Source organism: Chaetodon trifascialis, chromosome 6, assembly GCF_039877785.1.
Source record: "Chaetodon trifascialis isolate fChaTrf1 chromosome 6, fChaTrf1.hap1, whole genome shotgun sequence".
Taxonomy (NCBI): Eukaryota; Metazoa; Chordata; class Actinopteri; order Chaetodontiformes; family Chaetodontidae; genus Chaetodon; species Chaetodon trifascialis.
In genome coordinates, this window is record NC_092061.1 from 665,001 (window position 1) to 685,772 (window position 20,772).

At 46.3% G+C, this 20,772-nt stretch overlaps 1 protein-coding gene across 3 annotated transcripts in view; it reads left to right on the plus strand.

The window, feature by feature from the left end:
- Positions 1–19,992, plus strand: part of grin1b (glutamate receptor, ionotropic, N-methyl D-aspartate 1b) — a 54,318-nt gene extending 34,326 nt beyond the window's left edge. For 2 of the 3 annotated variants that reach the window (XM_070964462.1, XM_070964461.1), the window contains 5 exons: positions 194–351; positions 484–645; positions 1,515–1,624; positions 2,260–2,405; positions 15,021–19,992. In XM_070964462.1, the coding sequence (XP_070820563.1) occupies positions 194–351; positions 484–645; positions 1,515–1,624; positions 2,260–2,405; positions 15,021–15,086 (642 nt within the window). In that variant the 3' untranslated portion in view covers positions 15,087–19,992. Of the gene's footprint in view, positions 1–193; positions 352–483; positions 646–1,514; positions 1,625–2,259; positions 2,406–11,073; positions 11,176–15,020 lie in introns of all 3 variants that reach the window. The other variant, XM_070964463.1, reaches the window with a different exon arrangement.
- The last annotated feature ends 780 nt before the right edge of the window (positions 19,993–20,772 follow it).

The following is a 20,772-nucleotide window of genomic DNA, read 5'->3' on the forward strand; positions in this document are numbered from 1 at the left end:
CCTTGATGGACAGACCATCAAACATAGAGATGGACAAGGACAGGAAGAGACCACAGGAAACACTGGATAGCACACTAATTCTCTGAATCTCCTCCAGTGACCCACAGGACACGTTGATGTGATTCTTGGTTCATTGAGGATTTGATTCCTTGTTCACTTTGGACCCTGTGTTCTGTTCTGTACTTGTTTTTAGCTGCGTAACCCTTCAGATAAGTTCATCTACGCCACAGTGAAGCAGAGTTCGGTGGATATCTACTTCAGACGGCAGGTGGAGCTGAGCACCATGTACCGCCACATGGAGAAACACAACTACGAGAGCGCTGCTGAGGCCATCCAGGCCGTCAGAGACAAGTAGGCTCTTTGTGAATCAGCCGTACCTCAGAGGTGTAATGTGATACTGTAGACTGCTGCCGTCCACCTTCATCTATTGATCTCCACCTCACACATACCTGATCTTCTTCTCCACCCACCTCCCCTCCATAGTAAGCTTCATGCCTTCATCTGGGACAGCGCTGTGTTGGAGTTCGAGGCGTCACAGAAGTGCGATCTGGTGACAACAGGAGAGCTTTTCTTCCGCTCTGGATTCGGGATTGGAATGAGAAAAGACAGTCCATGGAAACAGAATGTTTCTCTGGCTATTCTGAGGTAAGAAAAACACCCGAGCGATAATCTGCAGAGACCCCCCTGGAACCATACTGGAGCTTTATGAAACCCTACTGATACCCCTCTCATACCCCACTGTGATACCTAATGCCTTTGTAATACTAGACCAATACTTCTCTGATAACCCTTTGATACCTTTGTGATACTGATTCTCCTGTGATACCCACTGATACCCTTTTAATATGCTACTATCCTACTGATACCCTGTTTGATACCCCTCTGATACCCCACTGTTTTCCTTCTGATTCCCTGCTGATGAGCTTCTGATATCTGTGAATCTCCTCTAATGTCCTTCTAACACATTTTAATATCCCGCTGATACCCTGTTGACACTCCGTTGATGCCTTGTTGATACCCTGTTGATACCATACTTACACTGATACACTACTGGCCTTCTGATACCCTTCCTATACCCTGCCTGTCTGACACATGGCTTATACCTCACTGATACTCATTTGATACTCTGATACCATAAAAATACCCTAATGATACCCACATGACACATTTTTAATACCTCAGTGATTCACTTGTAGTACTTTCTGATACATCATATTTATGGTACTCTGTGGATACTCTACTGATACTCGACAAGTTCCCTGCCCGGTACTCTACTTGATACCCCTTGTGATAACCTACCAATAGACTATTGATCCCTTACTAATATTCTGTTTAGGATAAGATAGTCCTTTATTTCTAGTACTTCTGATACCCTGCTGATACCCCTCTGGTACACCTCTGATACCCTCATCAGACTGCTGCATATTTAACCTGACTTGCTGATATAAACTTGGACGTACTCGGTGTACTCGTTGTATGTGGATGTCTCAGTGTGTTTCGTTGTCTCTCCTCAGCTCTCATGAAAATGGCTTCATGGAGGATCTGGACAAGACGTGGGTTCGATATCAGGAGTGTGACTCCAGGAGCAACGCCCCCGCTACCCTCACTTTCGAGAACATGGCAGGTAGGAAACAGACCTACAGACAGGTGTGGGACACTGAAGGATTTCAGTTTGTCCTCATTTAACTTGAAGAAATTATTGCTCATCCATTGATTTATTGATTAACAGACAGTCAGTGATGGAGTCTGTAGCATTAGCATCATCTGGTTCAGCACAGATGTTCAGTCGTGTGTCGTCTGCATAGAAACATACTTTGTACTCTGTAATGATGCCTCCCAGTGGCAGCATGTAGAGTGACAACAGAAATGGGCCAATCAGCTCCCTGCGACCTCAGACATCATGAGTTCATCGCTGTCTAGGTTGAGTTTCTGTTTTAATGTTTTTACAGCAGCTGTTTTGAAGGCATCTGGGAAGATGCCTCAATGTAGAGATGTACTTTTAATCTTCAAGTCCTGATGAATTTTCCCATGGTTACATCTTATGTCAGCATATATTTTGGGATATATTGAGATACATATAAATATGAGTGAAATGTCCATGTTAATATCACAACTGACTAAAAACATTCGGCCTGATGCAGTGTGCAGTTCTTCTTCAGTGGTTTTAAATTTTACATTTTGACATCTGGAAGAGGTTTTAAAAAGTACTAAATGTAACTGATCAAAGTGTACAGATTTGACCTCACCTGTCCTTCTCAGGTGTGTTCATGCTGGTTGCCGGTGGCATCGTTGCCGGGATCTTCCTCATCTTTATTGAGATCGCCTACAAACGACACAAAGACGCTCGAAGGAAACAGATGCAGCTCGCCTTTGCTGCTGTGAACGTCTGGAGGAAAAACCTGCAGGTACTCGACTCTGCTTCACCCTAACCCTGCTCTGCAGTACTCTGCAGTACTCTTCTGTACTCTGCTGTACTCTGCAGTATTCTACAGCACTCTGCTGTATTGTACAGTACTCTGCAGTACTCTGTTGTACTCTACTGTATTCTGCTGTACTCTGTTGTACTCTGCAGTACTCTACTGCTGCTGTACTCTGCAGTACTCTGCTGCTGCTGTACTCTGCTGTACTCTGCAGTACTCTACAGTATTCTGCTGTATTGTACAGTACTCTGCAGTACACTGTTGTACTCTACTCTACTCTGCTGTACTCTGTTGTACTCTGCAGTATTCTGCTGCACTCTGCTGCGACCTTGTGGGTGCTGCTCTTGGCTTCCTTTGAACTCGTTTCATTTGATTTTACCGTCCATGGAACGGTTGGACGTTGTTCTGTAGACGGTGCTGTCGGCAGGTCTGAACGTTGGAACCATCACTGTTTACCATCATGAAATACTCGTTGCTGCTCATATTTGACGATGTTGTAACAGCACAGCAGAGGTTCTGCCCGGTGCGTCTCCGTGACTTTGCGATGCTTTTTGTTCGTCCTCCTCGCAGCCGTAACCTCCACCGGCAGTGGAAGCAGAGCGTTTTTCAGATTTTGCTGATTTGGTCGTTTGATATTTGTGCTTCTGTCGTGGATCAGTACCCTTCATAGTTAAATGTTTTCTCCTTTGGTCTGTTTTCACTGCGTTTATTGTTGGTGTTCGATCAGGAGTCTGAACAGGATGTTGATCAGCCACTGACACTGTTCAGGTTTAAGCTGTTTAAGTTTAGTTTGATCAACGAAGGGACGAGAGTCTTTGCTGATTTACTGGAGCAGAAAAAGCTGAAAATGAGATGAAGGAACATAAAAACACACCAACGTGCTGATCTGACAGCAGCTCTGACAGCAGCTGGCTTCTTCTCACCTTCAGAAATAAACAGAATTAACGCCTGCAGCAGACTGAACGTGTCTGTTTGTCCTTCAGTCGTCAGACAGAAGACGTCAACTCCAAACCGAGGGAAGAAAGAATGAACACATCATCCAAACGTGAACAGGATTAATTATGACTTTTTACTTTTAAAGATAAAACACACTGAACCACTGAATCATGAAGTCACTCGTGTCATGTATGATTAAACAGTACATACGTGCCTCATGTGAGTCAGTCTCTGATCTCAGATCTGAACAACACGACAGGAATCAGCTCAGACGCTTCAAATCAAACTTTAATGTGTTCTGCTGCTGTTAACTGATCTGAGATCAGCTGAGTGCAAAACACCCAGAGGGCCGACAGACAGAGCTGCTGTACACAGCAGTACTATGCAGTACTACACAGCACAGTACTACACAGTACTACACAGCACAATACTACACAGTACTACACAGCACAGTACTACACAGCACAGTACTACACAGTACTACACAGCACAGTACTACACAGCACAGTACAGCGCAGTACACACACTGGTGAGCCAGCAGAGAACCTTGTATCTCCTTGAAAATAACTGCTTGTCATTAAAGCGTCTGCTGCAGCGTCTGCGCTCATAAAAGATCAAATCAAACTTTATCGTTCTCTGTCGGGGAACAAAAACTGAACATCTGAGTGAGAAAAAGTAAAACTGAACACATAAACAAGATAAACTGAACGCAAACAGTTCTGACAGGATCCACCAATCAGAGCAAAAGAAAAACTCTTTGAAATGTTTCATTGAACAGAAATATAATGACCTTAACAGTTCAATGTTTTAAAAGACGGTCGAACACGATATTAGTTCAGAAGTGAGTTCCAGAAGTTTCCAGTTGGACATTAAGGCTGCTAATGTCTGAGTGTCCTCATGCAGGAGATGGAGACATAAAACCAGCTCTGTATCAAGGAGCCCCTAACACTGGAAATAAAACCTGTAAATCATCCGTAAAGCTGTTAACGGAAGCGGCTGAGAGTCGACCGAGCTGAGCAGAGTGGACGTCGTCCTTCTGCAGCTGAAGTGAGACGAACACACACCAACAGTCCATCTGGACCGCGAGCTCAAAGGCTGCTTCCGTCGCAGTGGAAAGGTGAGGTGGAGCGAGGACAGTTGATTCTTATATCCTGAAAGACGTCATGACGATTCCCCGCGTTCCATTGGGTCACGTCCAATGGGAAAGAAGGATTTGGATTCAAGCCAAATATCACACTCAGGTGTGATTTGCGAGGCCCGATGGCGTCTTGGCAATATTCCTTCGTTGTGAGTTGTTTATCCGGCTGTCGGAGGTCTGAAAGCAGCTGATGTCTGGCCTGTCAGCGTTACTGAGGTGGATCAAACGTATGCAGACTGAAGGGATTCAAATCAGCGACCACAGCAGGTGAGGCTCACCTGTCTCAGAGAAATAGATGCTGACCAAATGGGGATTGAGTACTTTCTCATCATAACGAGAAAAGATTTTTTCATTATGAAACAGCTTTCTCGTGATTCATTCGGAGCTCTTTTTTATATTAATGACATAAAAAGTACAGGTATTGATTGTTTTTGCCTTTGGTGATTTCAGTGTGGGCGACCGGTTCAGGGTGTACCCCGCCTCTCGCCCATTGTAGCTGGGATAGGCTCCAGCCCCCCGCAACCCCGAAAGGGATAGGCGGTATAGATAATGGATGGATGGATGGATTTCAGTGTGGTTCTGCTGCTAACAGGAAAAACGTATTGATCTGAGCAGGAACACGGTTTAACTGCTGCATCAGAGAAGAAAATGTGAACAGAGGAGGGCAGATATGCTGCTAACAGGAAGCTGTTCTCTGTTTGAAAATGGCTGGTCATGCAAAGCTTCTTCAGAGAAACACAAAGAAGCTGTATTCAAACACAGAAGAAACCTGCTCTGTTTCCTTCAATCAGTCTTTGTTCCAGATGTTCTGCAGCCTCAACAGCAGCTGGACGGAAACACATTAATAATCATCTCGTCTCTGCCTGGATTAGCACTTCAAACACTAGCCGCTAAAGGCTAACAGCTAGCAGAGGATGATTAGCACTTCAAACAGCTGTCTTAAGGCGAGGAGTTAGCAGAGCAGGATTAGCACATGAAACACTGCAGCTCTCTGAGGGCTGCGAGAGGAAACGCTGACCAACTGAACATTTGAACCTTTTTTTTAGGCCCAGTCTGTTCTGATTTTTACAGTGTGAAACTAAACGCCTCACAGACTGAGGAGTGAAACACAGGTCTGATTCCAGAACAGCTGAGACTTAAAGTCAGACTGCGATCACCTGGTCTGATCCTCTCACACAAACTGACCTGAAAACAGCACAAAGTCAAACAACACCGAAGGCCCGTGACCTTTGACCTCTCAGACAGCTCTGCATTAAAAACCAACACGATCATGAAAAGAATATCACGACATCAGAATCAGGGAAGGAGCTGAGGAGACAAGAGGAAACATGAGGGACAACTAGGGACACCATGAGCTGAAAGGTCCACCTACCTCTGGCCTCCATCATACCAGAACAGCCGCTCATGGGATCACAGGGTCCGTCCAGTCACAGATCACAGCTTCATGACTCATCGTTCAGGTCGTTCTGTGAACGTCGGTGAAACGTGTAGACGTGAACACTCAGCAGGATAAAGACAACAGGAAGATGATGAAAGCCTCCTCAGGGGGGCGCCAGAGGGCTGAAGGAGAGGCAGGTATCACTCAGAGTCTGGACTGAACACACAGACGTGAGGATGAGATCTTTGTCTCCGACGTCCATCCAGAATAAACCGCTTGACAAGGACACGTCCGATAAACTGCTTTGAACCACCAGAATACAACGTGAGCTACTGTCTGTTAGCTCGCTAGCTACCGTGAGCACAACATGGACGGCCTTGTGTGAATCCCGCGTCGCTCTCCGACTGTTAACACGTTGTATTTTTCCTTCTGTTGTTTGTTGAAGTTGGCCGAAGCCTCAGTTTGTTGTTCTTCTAGTTTTCATTGAAATGTGTGTGAGCTTCAGGACAGCAGACTGGTCCAGACCAGCAGCTCCAGGTGGTGGACGCTGAGAGCGAGGACACGAGTGTTTCTGGGCTGCAGGCCAGTGTTCACGCTCTTACTTGTATTTTCCATGTGACCCTGTTACTGATGATGCTCAGATCAAAGTCTTCCACTGTTGCTGCTGATGGACTTTTAATCAATGTAGAAAGTGATCCAGAAGAAGGTTTGTGGGCCGTCTCTCGGGAACAGTCTGTCCGTTTGTCCCAGTCTGGGTCTCTGGATCAAACCATGATGAGTTCATGATCAATGTGTTTCACTGATTTTGTTTTCCATTGAAACTGCTTGTGTTGACAGTTTTCAAGAATCCAAAGCAGGGCTGGGTGTTGTGAGAATTGACCTTATTTTGTTCAGTAAAATTTGTTTTTCTACAGTTGATTCCACGTAAAGGATATATACGTGTACATAAGTATATACGGAAGCTGAGAAGGGCAGTTATATTTCTAATGTGGTTATCTTCAGATTATGAGTTCACTGGTTTGTTATCTCGAGAAAACAAGTATCGTTACTCCTTCTAGCGTTTGCCAGAGCTCAGAGAGCCGGCAGCCGGCAGTGACTGAAGATGAAATCATCAGATGAAGTTCCATCATTGATCAGCGCGTCGCTCTGCTCTCCACTGACATGAATGAACCCGCCAACGCCATGACAGTGATGTCGGCCTTTCTCCAGATTAACGACGTTAAAGACGTTTCCACCACAAAACCAGCTTTGTTATCTTGAAATGACAAAAAATGAACTCGTGATCTCGAGATAAAAGCATTGAAAGAAGAATTGAATGTTCGGCCTTTAAAAGTTTGAGTCTGGTGGTATTTTGTATTTTCTTCTGATTGATCTCATGAACCAAACCTGAACACACACACACTCGTGTCATTTTCCCCGTTGTGTGTGTTTGAAATAGAAACTAAACAGGCGGCCAGTTTCTGCTGTGTGTACTTCTACTGTAATACTTCAAAATCAGGCTGCATGAAGATTTCACTTCTTCAGGTGCACATCGTATCTGCAGGGGCATCATGACGAAACCATGGCAGCTTTGTCTTCATCAGCACAGCTGCCTCATGTGTCACTGCAGCCTGAAGGGTACTTATACACGTTTCATACCTTCATTGTACTCTGATTGTGTACTGGACCGTGAGGGAGGGACGAAACAACGCAGATTTCAAACTGGTCACATTTTGTGGTAAATTCACTTTTCATGAGATTTATTGAAAAGAAGGAAAATACAGAACAATGCCAGACTGAACTGTGAGGGGTCAAAGGTCAAACTGACAATGTTAAATGATGTTAGAGGTGAACCATCATGCTGACCATCATCCATGTAGCTGCTGTGCCCCCCCAACCTGTTTTCTGTTCAACACACACACACACACACACACACACACACACACACACACACACACACACACACACACAAACCTTCTTCTGTTGGTCCGTAATAGTTGACGTCTCATTATTTTGGGTTTTGTTGGACGTGCAGATTATTGAACAGACCAATCAGAGCCCAGTTGTAGATGCAGGCTGTGGACCTCTGACCTCTGACCTTCCTGGACTTTGTGTCTCCAGACAGGTCAGTCCCAAGCTTGGGATTCCCAGCGGGCAGTAAATTCCATCTTGTTGGTTCTGAGGTCTTTCCTTAAACCACACTGGCCCTCAGGCAGCAGAACCCGGTTTAGATAGATGGTTCTAAAGGATTCAGGCCGGCCGACCGCCCTTCCTCTTGTAACGATAGATTAAAGAGACTTCCTTAAACTCCTGAGAGCTCAGCATCTAATGTCCACCAGGACTGGGGGAGTTTGTGGACTGGTTTGTGGACTAAATGAGGTCCTCCACTGTTGTAGATTTCCACTGGAATGGCTCCTGAGCCTGGAGCTTTGCCTGACAAGAGGAGGGTCATGGCTTTTCTGCTGTCCTCAATGAACGATGGAACATCAAGGAACTGGTTTATTAGCTTGAGGCAGTCTCACAACTGCCTCCTCAGTCATGCATGATGGCTGGTTTTGGACTGCGCTGAAGTGTTCAGCCCAGTGCAAGTATTTTGTCCTTTTCTGCAGCGAGTGTCCTGAGTGTTGAGGACCGTTGTTGTAGTGTTGTGGACCTCCTGTAGCGCATCATCAAAGTGTTGTTTCTGCCAGTGCAGGACTGAATGTCCTCAGCGTTAATGTACAGTTAGGTTTCCTGCGTGACGCTGAGTCTCTGGACGATCCTGCAAATGATGAGGAAGGCACTTTTCTTTGGGTGCTGTTTTTCAGGTGTGCAGGCAACGTTTTTCATCAAGCAATGCTTTCATTTCTGCGTCATTCTCATCAAACCAATCCTCATGTGGACGTATGGGAACCAAGTGACTCAAGGATGTAGAATGCATCAAGGTCCTGAGTCCAGTCTGCCTAATGCACAAAGCTTAGGGACTCCAGTGATGTTCTGGAGCCTCAAAGAAGGCCAGTCTGGTGTGTTCCTGCTGTGGGAAACCTTGTTCGGATCTTCTAAGAGTTGGTCATGGTAGGAGCATTGGCACTAAGGGTTTAGGATTTAGGGTCAGTAAACAGTTTTTAATGTCCTTTGGTATACTTTCCATTTTGTTGTCCAGGTGTTCTTTTACTGCAAGTCCACTGGACTTAGTCCAGTGTTTGCCAGCCGGTGTCACTCAGGTCAGCAGTATCCACACTGTGTCTGGCTAACTCTCTGCCCATGATGGGGGTTCATCTCTCAGGTCTGTTTGGTCCAGATGTGTCCGTCAAAGTGCTCCAGGCACCAGTAATGTGCTACCACTTTGGTCATTTGTTTTTGACCTCAGATAATGGGATTCCACCAGCTGCTGTAGGCCGGCCAGGATGTTTTGGTCTAGGGTACCTTTTCTAGCCCTCTCCTCACTATGGAGGTGAGCAGTGTAATCCTGAATACGGCCACTTATTTGGTCAGGCTTCTGTCGGACTTCACTGTTGCTTTGGTCAAGTGACAGGACGACCAGTGTCCTGAACCGCCTGCATGCAAGTTTAGGGCTGCAGCCTTCAGCCTGCTGATCCCATCGCCAAAGGATTTGGATGAATGATGGCGGTAAGGTGCCGTGACGTGTGCAGAGAAACTGGACTTCAGTGATGGAGATTTGCACAGCGTCCACTTCACTGTACCCAGCGGCAAGATGTAGTCAAGATGACTGAAGTTGGTCCTGACTGCAGTGGATGGTCCAGAGACCCTTAGGTGGAATTTCCTCCACCAGGGGTTCCACATGCCCCGACTCAGACCAGCTGTGTTTTCCAGTTGGTTAAGCGACGCCTGGGGTTTGGTGTTGGCAGCTGCTGACTGAACTGACTCACCAGGGATGTTGAGCCTACAGCAGCAGCTAGAGGAGCAGTCCAGATGCTCAGCTAGCTGGTCTCACACACACACACACACACACACACACACACACACACACACACACACACACACACACACACACACACACATACAGATGACATTATAGCAGCAAATTGTTGGTATAATGATCTGATGTGTTCAGGATGAACAAACATCGTCGCTTCACGCACCATCTCCCCCCCCACCCCCCCATGTGTCCTTTGCTTTGTGTGAGTCACTTCCTGTTGTTGTTCCTGTTCGAGCCTCATGTTGTTGATTTACCTGCTGCTGTGTGTTTGTGGCTGTCAGCAGTAAAACTGAGCAAAGTGCTCGTGTTTTACTGAAACATCATCTCATCTGAAACAGGAAGGAGTCTGCCGGACACACACACACACACACACACACACACACACACACACACACACACACACACACACGCATGCACACACAGAGTGTAGTCATGTTCATGTGTTCATCTGTTGACAGTTGATGTTAACAGTGTGTACTTGTACACGCAGTACGAAGTCAATGTTACATTCAGTTAATCTTATTCAGTTCATGTACATCGACTGTACATATACTACATTTACTACATACTGTATACATGTACATTATATAGAAAAAGTGGATAGAATAAAGTTAAAATTGCCTTTAGAAGGAATATACTATTATACTATTGCAATACTATTACAATATATTATGTGGACTGAACTACACTGTATACTGGTACTGTTCATTACTATAGTATACTGCACTCCATATATCACTATACTGTGTTAGACTAAGCTATACAAGATTATATAATGCTGCACTACACTTAAATATATACTATTACTACACTATAGCAGAGTAGATACCAATCTATGTTGTACTATGTACTGTTACTATACTACTTTGCACTAGTCCATACAATATTACGTTATACTGCACTGTACTTTACTGTGTACTGTCACTTTATTAAGCAACTGTGTTAAATACTCAGCTGTTGTACTATAGCTTGTTATACTTCATTATTATGCTTTACTTCATACTATATGATGCAGTACTATAATATACTATTAGTGTACTTTGCAGTATAATGTTATGTTATACTACACTGTATTACATAGTACGTGTGTATCACTGTAACTGAACTGTACTGTAACGCTCACACACAGCACACTACATTTATTACATTACATTACGACATTGCAGTACACTGTACTCACAGTACTTCATAGTACCACACACAGTACCCAGAGGGCGGAGCGGCGTGGCGCAGCGGGCGGTGTACGAGTGTCTCTGCTGCGTGTGTTAACGTGTGTGTGCACCTATCGTATCATCTATTGTAGGATAGGAAAAGTGGTAGAGCAGAGCCCGAGCCCAAAACCTCTTTTAGGTCCATCACTGCGACCTCCGACCTCAAACGCCGTAGGGCCTCCGGGGACGCCACGGTAAGGAGATGAAGACCACCTACCCTCCTCCTCCTGTCCTCCTTCTCCAGCGCTCATCCTCCTCTGCCTCTTTGCTCTCATGTTTGTGTTGTTCTTTCATCCATTCGCCTCCTGCTACTCCTCCCTCCTCCCTCCTCTCCCTCATCCTCCTCCCTCCTCCCTCCTCTCCCTCATCCTCCTCCCTCCTCCCTCCTCTCCCTCATCCTCCTCTCTCCTCCCTCCTCTCCCTCAGCCTCCTCCCTCCTCTCCCTCAGCCTTCTCTCTCCTCCCTCCTCTCCCTCAGCCTCCTCTCTCCTCCCTACTCTCCCTCAGCCTCCTCCCTCCTCTCCCTCATCCTCCTCTCTCCTCCCTACTCTCCCTCAGCCTTCTCTCTCCTCCCTCCTCTCCCTCAGCCTCCTCTCTCCTCCCTCCTCTCTCCTCCTCCCTCTCCCTCCTCTCTCCTCCCTCCTCTCCCTCAGCCTCCTCCCTCCTCTCCCTCAGCCTCCACTCTCCTCCCTCCTCTCCCTCATCCTCCTCTCTCCTCCCTCCTCTCCCTCAGCCTCCTCCCTCCTCTCCCTCAGCCTTCTCTCTCCTCCCTCCTCTCCCTCAGCCTCCTCTCTCCTCCCTACTCTCCCTCAGCCTCCTCCCTCCTCTCCCTCATCCTCCTCTCTCCTCCCTACTCTCCCTCAGCCTTCTCTCTCCTCCCTCCTCTCCCTCAGCCTCCTCTCTCCTCCCTCCTCTCTCCTCCTCCCTCTCCCTCCTCTCTCCTCCCTCCTCTCCCTCAGCCTCCTCCCTCCTCTCCCTCAGCCTCCACTCTCCTCCCTCCTCTCCCTCAGCCTCCTCTCTCCTCCCTCCTCTCTCCTCCCCCCTCTCCCTCCTCTCTCCTCCCTCCTCTCTCCTCCCTCCTCTCCCTCCTCTCCCCTCCCTCCTCTCCCTCAGCCTCCTCCCTCCTCCCCCCTCTCCCTCCTCTCTCCTCCCTCCTCTCCCTCCTCTCTCCTCTCCCTCCTCTCTCCTCCCTCCTCTCCCTCAGCCTCCTCCCTCCTCTCCCTCAGCCTCCACTCTCCTCCCTCCTCTCTCCTCCCTCCTCTCCCTCCTCTCTCTCCTCTCTCCTCCCTCCTCTCCCTCAGCCTCCTCCCTCCTCTCCCTCAGCCTCCTCTCTCCTCCCTCCTCTCTCCTCCCTCCTCTCCCTCCTCTCTCCTCCCTCCTCTCCCTCAGCCTCCTCCCTCCACTCCCTCAGCCTCCTCCCTCCTCCTCACAGATCTTTCTTCCATCAGTTCCAGTTTTGTGTCCATCATTCGTCTCTCTTCTTGTCATCTCCTCTCCTCTCATCTCATCCCCAGCTCCGTCATCTCCTTGCCGACTCATCATGGCCGCCCGTCTGTCAGTCAGCCATCTTTGTCTTCCTGCCTGCATCAGCTCCTCTGTCCCTCAGACAGACAGACAGACAGACGGGAGGAAACAGATTGAGGACAGGAAGCGTCCAGTCAGGTCAGGGCTCGCGTCGCTTTCTTTGCTCTCAGCGAGTCGTCCTCTTGCAAAGGAGAAGTGAAGAGGGTCAGACTGTGTGGTCTCTTCTCTCCTGTGGACCTTTTGTCCCCTCCTCTCTGTTTGTGTCCTGTTCTTTGTGCTCGTCCTGTCTGTCTTTGTGTCCTCCCTGTCCTGTTGGTTTTTCCTGTCCGTCCTCTGCTGTCACCTCTCTGTCCCTTCATCACCGATCATCGCTCCCGACGTTTTATTCTTCTTCCACTAACGGCTCTCGTCCTCACAGGACAGCCTCTGGAGATGTCCTCTGGAGACACCTTTTTCTCCCTTAACTCGTCTCATTTTCAGCGAGGCGGCGCTTTTAGGAGCTGCTGAATTAAAGCTGTCAGAGATGATGATGTTTCTGGCCGTAAATGTCATCTCCCTCGGCTAACAAACAACTCTTGTTGTCCTTCCAGGAGTCTCTGATGGCGTCCACGTGTCCATTAGACATCTGTGACTCCTAATCACTTCCTGTCTGAGGCCGCCGCCTACATCTCGATGTTTCTTTTCAGCCTCAGTTTTACTATCCTTTGACCTCGGACAATCGTAGACGCGGCGAGGGTTTGCTGTCCCGCTGCTTTTTACGAGCAGCTGATGAAGCTGCTCAGCCCTGAATCCACCAAATCTTCTGTCTCTGTCTTTTAAGTCCACAGCAGTCAGCCATTTTGCTCCCCCGTCCCTCCTGATGTGAATGAAAGTGGGGCGGACGCCCGTTTCAATGAGCTGCCTTCATGTGTGTTGGTGTTCAGTGCCAGTTTGACCAGTATGGATGGCAGCAGTGACTCACAGAGTCGCACTCATTTCTCTTTGTGCTCATCTCTCTTTATTTTCTATATGAGTGTTTTTTTCTCTCTCGGTGGATTTCAATGGTGTCCAGACTACATGCTGTACTACACACACACTGCCTCTGTCCTCCTCTGCAAGCACGACTGACCTGTACTCTCACGACAACACACACTTCCTGTTCATCCGCCCAGGACGTCTGTGCAGTGTCTCTGTCTTAGTGCCGGGTGCCAGGAACAGTTTGGTCTCTGTTCAGGCAGAATGCCACCAAACCTGGCAACCCACAGGGTGACACGTCACTGCGGTGCTGCACACTTCCCTTCAGGCTGTTTTATTAAGGTTGTTTTAGACCAAAATTGAAGAGCAAATAATGAGCTAAAAGTTAAAAACACTGATAGTAATGACGCTTCTGTTGCTTGGCAACAGACAAAAAACTAAAACCACCAAACCTATGCAGTTTGAGCTCACAGACAGTTTTCATTCCCAGCTCGTCAAATACACTCTGTGACACCACTGTCAACCAGTCCACTGCCGTATGAGACGCCCAGAGCATCTGTGTCCACAGTGGACAGGGGTCTGAGGGGATGGGTGACACGCAGGACTTTCACCCAGGAGACCAAAAGGGTTCAAGTCCAAGGTGAAACCGAAAGTCAGACTTATTTTAACCAATGTACCAAGTTAGCTTACGTCACAAACAGGATCTTTACTACAGCTAACCCAAAGTGTCTGACAGAAAGACTGTCTGACAGAAAGGCTGTCTGACAGAAAGGCTGCCTGACAGGAAGGCTGCCTGACAGAAAGGCTGCCTGACAGAAAGGCTGACTGACAGAAAGGCTGTCTGACAGAAAGGCTGCCTGACAGGAAGGCTGTCTGACAGAAAGGCTGCCTGACAGGAAGGCTGCCTGACAGAAAGGCTGTCTGACAGAAAGGCTGACTGACAGAAAGGCTGTCTGACAGAAAGGCTGCCTGACAGAAAGGCTGTTTGACAGAAAGGCTGCCTGACAGAAAGGCTGCCTGACAGGAAGGCTGCCTGACAGAAAGGCTGCCTGACAGAAAGGCTGTCTGACAGAAAGGCTGCCTGACAGAAAGGCTGTCTGACAGAAAGGCTGTCTAACAGAAAGGCTGCCTGGCAGAAAGAAAGGCTGCCCAACAAATGAGAAAATAATCTGAAAGACGAAAGGAAACATCAGCAGGTAGGTTTCTTCCTGACATACGTGATTTCAGCTGCAGGAAAGCTCGGTCAGACAGTCACAAAAACTGAAGAAATCAGTATGTTTGATTTGTTCTGGTGATCTTTTCAAAATACTGAAGCTTTTAAAATACGACTATAACTTCTCATTCAAGACATTTATTCAAGAGATTAAACAGTTATAGATTCTGATTGTTCAGCTTCATGTTTCGGCTTCTTTTGCCTCCACTGGTGTCGTTATTTTCACATTTAAGAAACTCACAAACACTCTGCTGAATTAATGCGTTTCCTTTGCTGTCTCTCTCTCTTCCTGTCTCTCTTCCTGTCTCTCTCTCTGTTTCTGTCTCTCTCTTTTTGTCCCTCTCTGTAGCCGTACCCGACTGACATCACTGGCCAGCTCAACCTATCAGATCCCTCCGTCAGCACCGTGGTCTGAGAGAGAGAGAGAGAGAGAGAGAGAGAGCTTCACTGCTGCTGCTGAGCCACACACACACACACAGACCCTCTGGACACACACACACACTTCACACATTACACAGACACACACACGCATTACACACACATGTTGCACACACACGTTACACACACACACACACACACACACACACACATACAAACACACACACACCATCTGTCATCACAGATCACACACAAACACACACACACACACACACACACACACACACACACACATACAAACACACACACCATCTGTCATCACAGATCACACACAAACACACACACACACACACACACACACACACACACACACACACACACACACACACTCACACACACACACACTTACTCGCCTTGCTCTGCTTGTAGCCGTATCCAACCAGAGGGTCTTTTATTTTGAAAGAACAACTTGCTTTTACTTTGGTTGATGTCTTTGACGTTGTTGTACAGTTGATTCTGTTTCCTGTCTGTCACACTGATTGATCGCACTGACTCATCAATCCCCACGATCAGTTTTGAGCTTGTGAAATCTTACGAATGGAATCGCACACACAAAACCTGTGATTGATCCGTGGTCACTCAATTGATTGAGGACTTGTCGATCAACAGGTCTCCTGTTGATGAACTGGGTACCTGTCTGTTTGCCGGGGGCCCGTCGATCGGGGACGTATTGATTGGTCGGGGACCTGTCAGTCGATCGATCGAACCTGATCACTGATCAGAGTGTGGTTGGTGGGCGGAGCCTCTGGGGCAGGAAGTTTCTCTAACACAGAACCGCAGACGACTGGATGATTGATCAAGACTGAATTAGGATCTACTGTGGCTGTTCAGCGCTGAGGCTCATGGGTAATGTAGTCATTCCATCAATGAGGAATGAAACGTTAGAAATGCAGAAAAGGTTGAACATAAACAGATACGAGGATTTTGAAATTAATTCTATTTATTCAGGACATATTTCCTTCTGAATATTTTTCTCCACCCTCATGACCACTAGGCTGATGAAGGCCATGAGATGTAGCTGAAATCTCCAGAAGAGATTTCTGTCAGAGGAGCTTGATAAGAGACGTTTCATCACTGTTATAAGGATCAGTATTAGTGAGTATTTATGAAGTATTTCACTGCTACTAAAAGTACAGTGAAACAAATATTTAAAGGTTTTCCAGGAAATAATCCCAGCAGCATTTTTCGGAAAAGAATAGAAAGAAAAGTTTCAAACGATGAAATCTCTCTTCTGTTTTATCTCTTTATTGAGCTTTTCAGCCCAAGTCTGTTTTTGAAACAAAAAGTTTGTGTCCGTTTGTGTCTTAAAAACTGAAAACTTGAGATCTTTTGGGATTCTGGAGAATTAATTCAGATTTACACTTCAGTGTTAAACTGGACACTGAAGACAAGTCCAGACAGACGGACGTCTTCACGCTGACAGAGGACAGTTTGTCTTTCAGACATGACGCTGATCAGGATGACTTAAATTCATCCTTTTTTAGATGAGGTTCCTTCAGTGAGACGAAGGACATACAGCGTCTTCTGCTCATCTTACAAACAGTAAGCTGTCTGACAGAAAGCCTTTCTGACAGAAAGGCTGTCTGACAGAAAGCCTTTCTGGCTTAATGGCAGAATTTTTGTTTTGGATGTCTGACATGACATTTATTCTGACAGGAACAGGAAACATTATTTTGTGATACATGAACTTATTAATGCACAAAGGTTTAAATCATGAACACTGAGGCGTAAATCAAACGGATGATGACTTTAAAGATGTTTTTGTCTCCGCTAGTTTTCCTTAAATTTCGGCTCCTCGTTGAATTTCTCGAACAGATCAATATTATTAATGACATCACTACACTGAGGAAAACCTTTGAAAAGACTTCAGTGTTAGGAAAAGGTTCCTGAACCAGAGGCTCCGCCCACTGACCGCTGACAGTCCCAGGGCATGATGGGACATGTAGTCATTGCTCCACACCGCTGTGTCTCTGCCGATGATGTCAGTGTCTGTCTTCCTCCACAACGCTGTGTCCAACCTGCCGACCACAGACACTGATGTCCTGTGAAAACCTCTTAACTCCTCACAGGCCTGCCCATGCAGGCCCGCTGGAGTTAGGAGGTTTTCACGCTGCAGAAGCAGCGTAGCTGCCGTCTTTAAAGTTTAACCTGTCAAACCAACATGGCTGTTCTGTAGAAAACACACACGTGTCTGAAAAACACTGCACACCTGAGCGGAGAGCCTCACTGAGAACAAGGACCCACCTTCACTGTCATTTTAAAGAACCATAACGTGAGAACGGGAACCTCAGATCACACCGACGTCACGTCTGACAGTCAGCCTGCAAAGACGTGAAGCTTCACGCGGTGTGCGTTGACTTGTCCACCGTCGCCGTCAAAGCTTCATCGTCATCATGGACAACGAGAAAATGTTTAGTTTCAGGAGAAGTCCCTGAAAGAAACGTCCCACATAAAAGCTGTTTTTACTGGAGAACGACCAATGCAGCTAATGCTCACAAGCAGCTAAAGCTAACAAGCTAGTCGAATAAATAATAATATGAAGACCAACACGGGTAATGCTAATGCTAAGCCTGTAAGGCTAACTTTACGTTTCCTTCTCGTTGTACCTCAATTACTGCTAATGCTAATTATGCTGCTGATGCTAATATATCGGATAAGGTTAAATATAGTTTCCCAACTGTAACTGCAGAGACGAGGTCACGTGACCGTCTCAGCGTCTCCTCTGCACGCCATTTTTTAATGAATCAATTAGTCTGTAAAATATGCAAAAATAAAACCAGAAGAAAATAATTAAATATTCACACTTGACTGGAAACTGGTTTCAAGTTTTTCGGGCATTTTGTTTAAACATTGACTTTAAAGATGAATTGATGAACAAAGTAACCGCTAGCGTTTCCTGTCGAGAGAATAATCAGTTATCTTACTTTTAAAAAAACATTAATCAAGTGAATCAAAAAGTAAATCTGAAAGTTTTACTTTTCATTAATTGATTAATCTGTTTTTCTTCTCAATCAGACTCTACTGATCAGGTAATCCTAATAACGACAATAATAACAATAATGAAAATAACTGTGATATTTACAGCAGCACTTCCTCTGGACTTCACATTAAGAGCAGCAACGCTTTCTTTAAATGATGAATATAAACTTCCAGTAGCTACTGAGGACTTTTATTTTGAAGTGAAGGTTTTTGTCAGAGACTGAATGAGCAGGTTTAGACACTTCTGCTGCTCTCAGATCAGATTCTTCAGAGGTCACATGGATTTAGTAAGTTTTTCCGCTCCTTCACTTTATTGGAGCCTCTTCATCGTCGTGGTCTTCATCACTTGACTGCAGGCTGATTGTCCACAGACTCCCAATCATTTCCAGTTTTAGCTGAAACTGACAAACAGCTGAAGCTTCCACAGAATCGATAATACAGAAACATTGATTTCAGCGTGAGAGCAACTGCTGGTGATCGCGCGCGTTCACTGATCTGCACTCAGATTTCAGCGTAACGCTGACTTCCGCTTCACGTCTTTGTCCTCAGTGACGTTTGGCTCGTTCCTCTTCACATTGACACCGATGCCGAGGTAAAGGGGAGCTGCACCTGCCGGGAGGCGCCGCACACCTGAGCCGCGTCAGGTCGTTCTGGGTCTTAGTTTTCCTTCGTACACAATCAGCTGATGAGCTGCACAGACATGAAACTGAGAGGAAGAGTCAGCGTTTGGTTTTCTCCACACCAGCTTCATTTGAGCTGATGATCGATGAACGTGTGATCGATGTGTTTATCGACAGTTTCTGACAGAAAGATGATGGAAATAAATTTTAAGGTTCAGCTTCGTCGTCTTTGTATAAAACAGAAGGCAGGATGAAGAGCAGCTGAAGCCTCGTCCCCTCTGCACGCACACACACACACACACACACACACACACACACACACACACACACACACACACACACACACACACACGTACGTATGAACACACATTCAAATATTTACAGTACATAGAATTAAACTACAGAATAGTACAGAAAAGTAGCCCTAAAGGAAGAAATGAAGTACTAAGAGTAAAGATAGACAGTGTGTACATAAATGTGTACATTTTTATCAAAGTGTGTATAACATGTACAGGTAGTACTGTGAGTAAAAGCTGTGCAGTAACAGATGAACTGTCCAGATGTTTCTAACTGCGCAAAGGGCCCCGGACCCTCGGAGGGACCGGAGGCTCCTGGCTGTTGGTTTGTTCTGCACCACTGAAGCACATTATAGTGACGTTACGGGGCCCTGAAGGCAGCACGTCCCCGTCGTAGAGGTCAGGTTTTAAAGCCTCTGACAGAACAGAAGACGGTTAATGGAGTCACCACAAACTCATAACTAACAGAGTTGTGAGGGGCAGCGAGGGAGACGGCTCCGTTTGTCTCACGTCGTCGTCCATCGTCTCGACACGATCAACACGTTCGAGTGTTTGAGTACGAATTCACGTCACAAACGCTGAAATTATGCTGAACTGAATCAAAGTTTCATGAAACGTAAAGTTTACCGTTGATGAAGTCGACCCGTGCTCGTGCAGCTCGCCCTGAGGTCGTATTCTGATGTCATAGTGTGACATCATCGTGATGTCATGGAGTTTTCTTTTCTTAGTCATTTCTTTGTTTAGGGTGTAAAGCACTGATTCAGATTCCTGTTTGAAGAGATTTTCCTGCTGTTGTTCACATGATGATGATGATGATGATGATGTCGTCGTCTCACTGCTGTTTGTATTAAATCTATAATCACGTGTGAACTGATCTGAGGTCAGTTTGTTATAGAGCTCCAGCTACATTCAGTTTGGTTTCATGAGAAGTTTTTATTGGACTTTTGTGTCTCGTAAACACTGAAACTGTAGAAGAAGAAGTCTCCCTCCGTCCTCCCTTCGAGCTGCACTTTGTCCAGGAATGTGAACCGTCGACCTTTGACCTCTGCAGGGTCGACGTGAACTGTTTCATTGTTTGTGATGATTTCACTGGAAGCTGCTTCATCGCTGTTTGTTTCTCACAGTTTAACACTCGCAGACCAGAAAGACCAGTGACATGCTGTACTGGTCCCATCGTGTCCTGAAAACATCCTGAACAGGAAGTGACACAACACTGTGAAGTTTGTGGAAGAAAAACATGATTTGGTTGAAATTGTTAGAAAAGTAGAGCGATGAAATAAATGTTTAGTGAAATGTGATGAAGCTGCAGACGAAACGTTTGTGCTGAGAATCAACTGGAAGAAATAAATTCAGTTTAGTGGATTCTGTCTGTGTCTCATGTTCGTCTCAGTTCAGTGAAAACCACGTATCTCCATATTCTGTGACTGAGCTGTTCAATACAAAACCAGCAGATTTGAGTTGATCATCATTTGCATCTCACACATTAATGCAGAAGAAGAGTGAGGAAGACTCCACAGCGGCAGCTCACAGATGATTGGTCGGTCAGTCCTCAGGTGAGACACAACAGGTGACTGAACAGCATCAATCACAACAGAAGAAGGAACGTCTGAAGAGTCAGATCCAGAATCAGACCCAGAGATGGATGGATGGATGGATGGATGGATGGATGGATGGATGGATGGATGGATGGATGGATGGATGGACAGTTTGATGGATGATGGACAGTTTGATGGATGGATGGATGGATGGATGGACGGACGGTTTGATG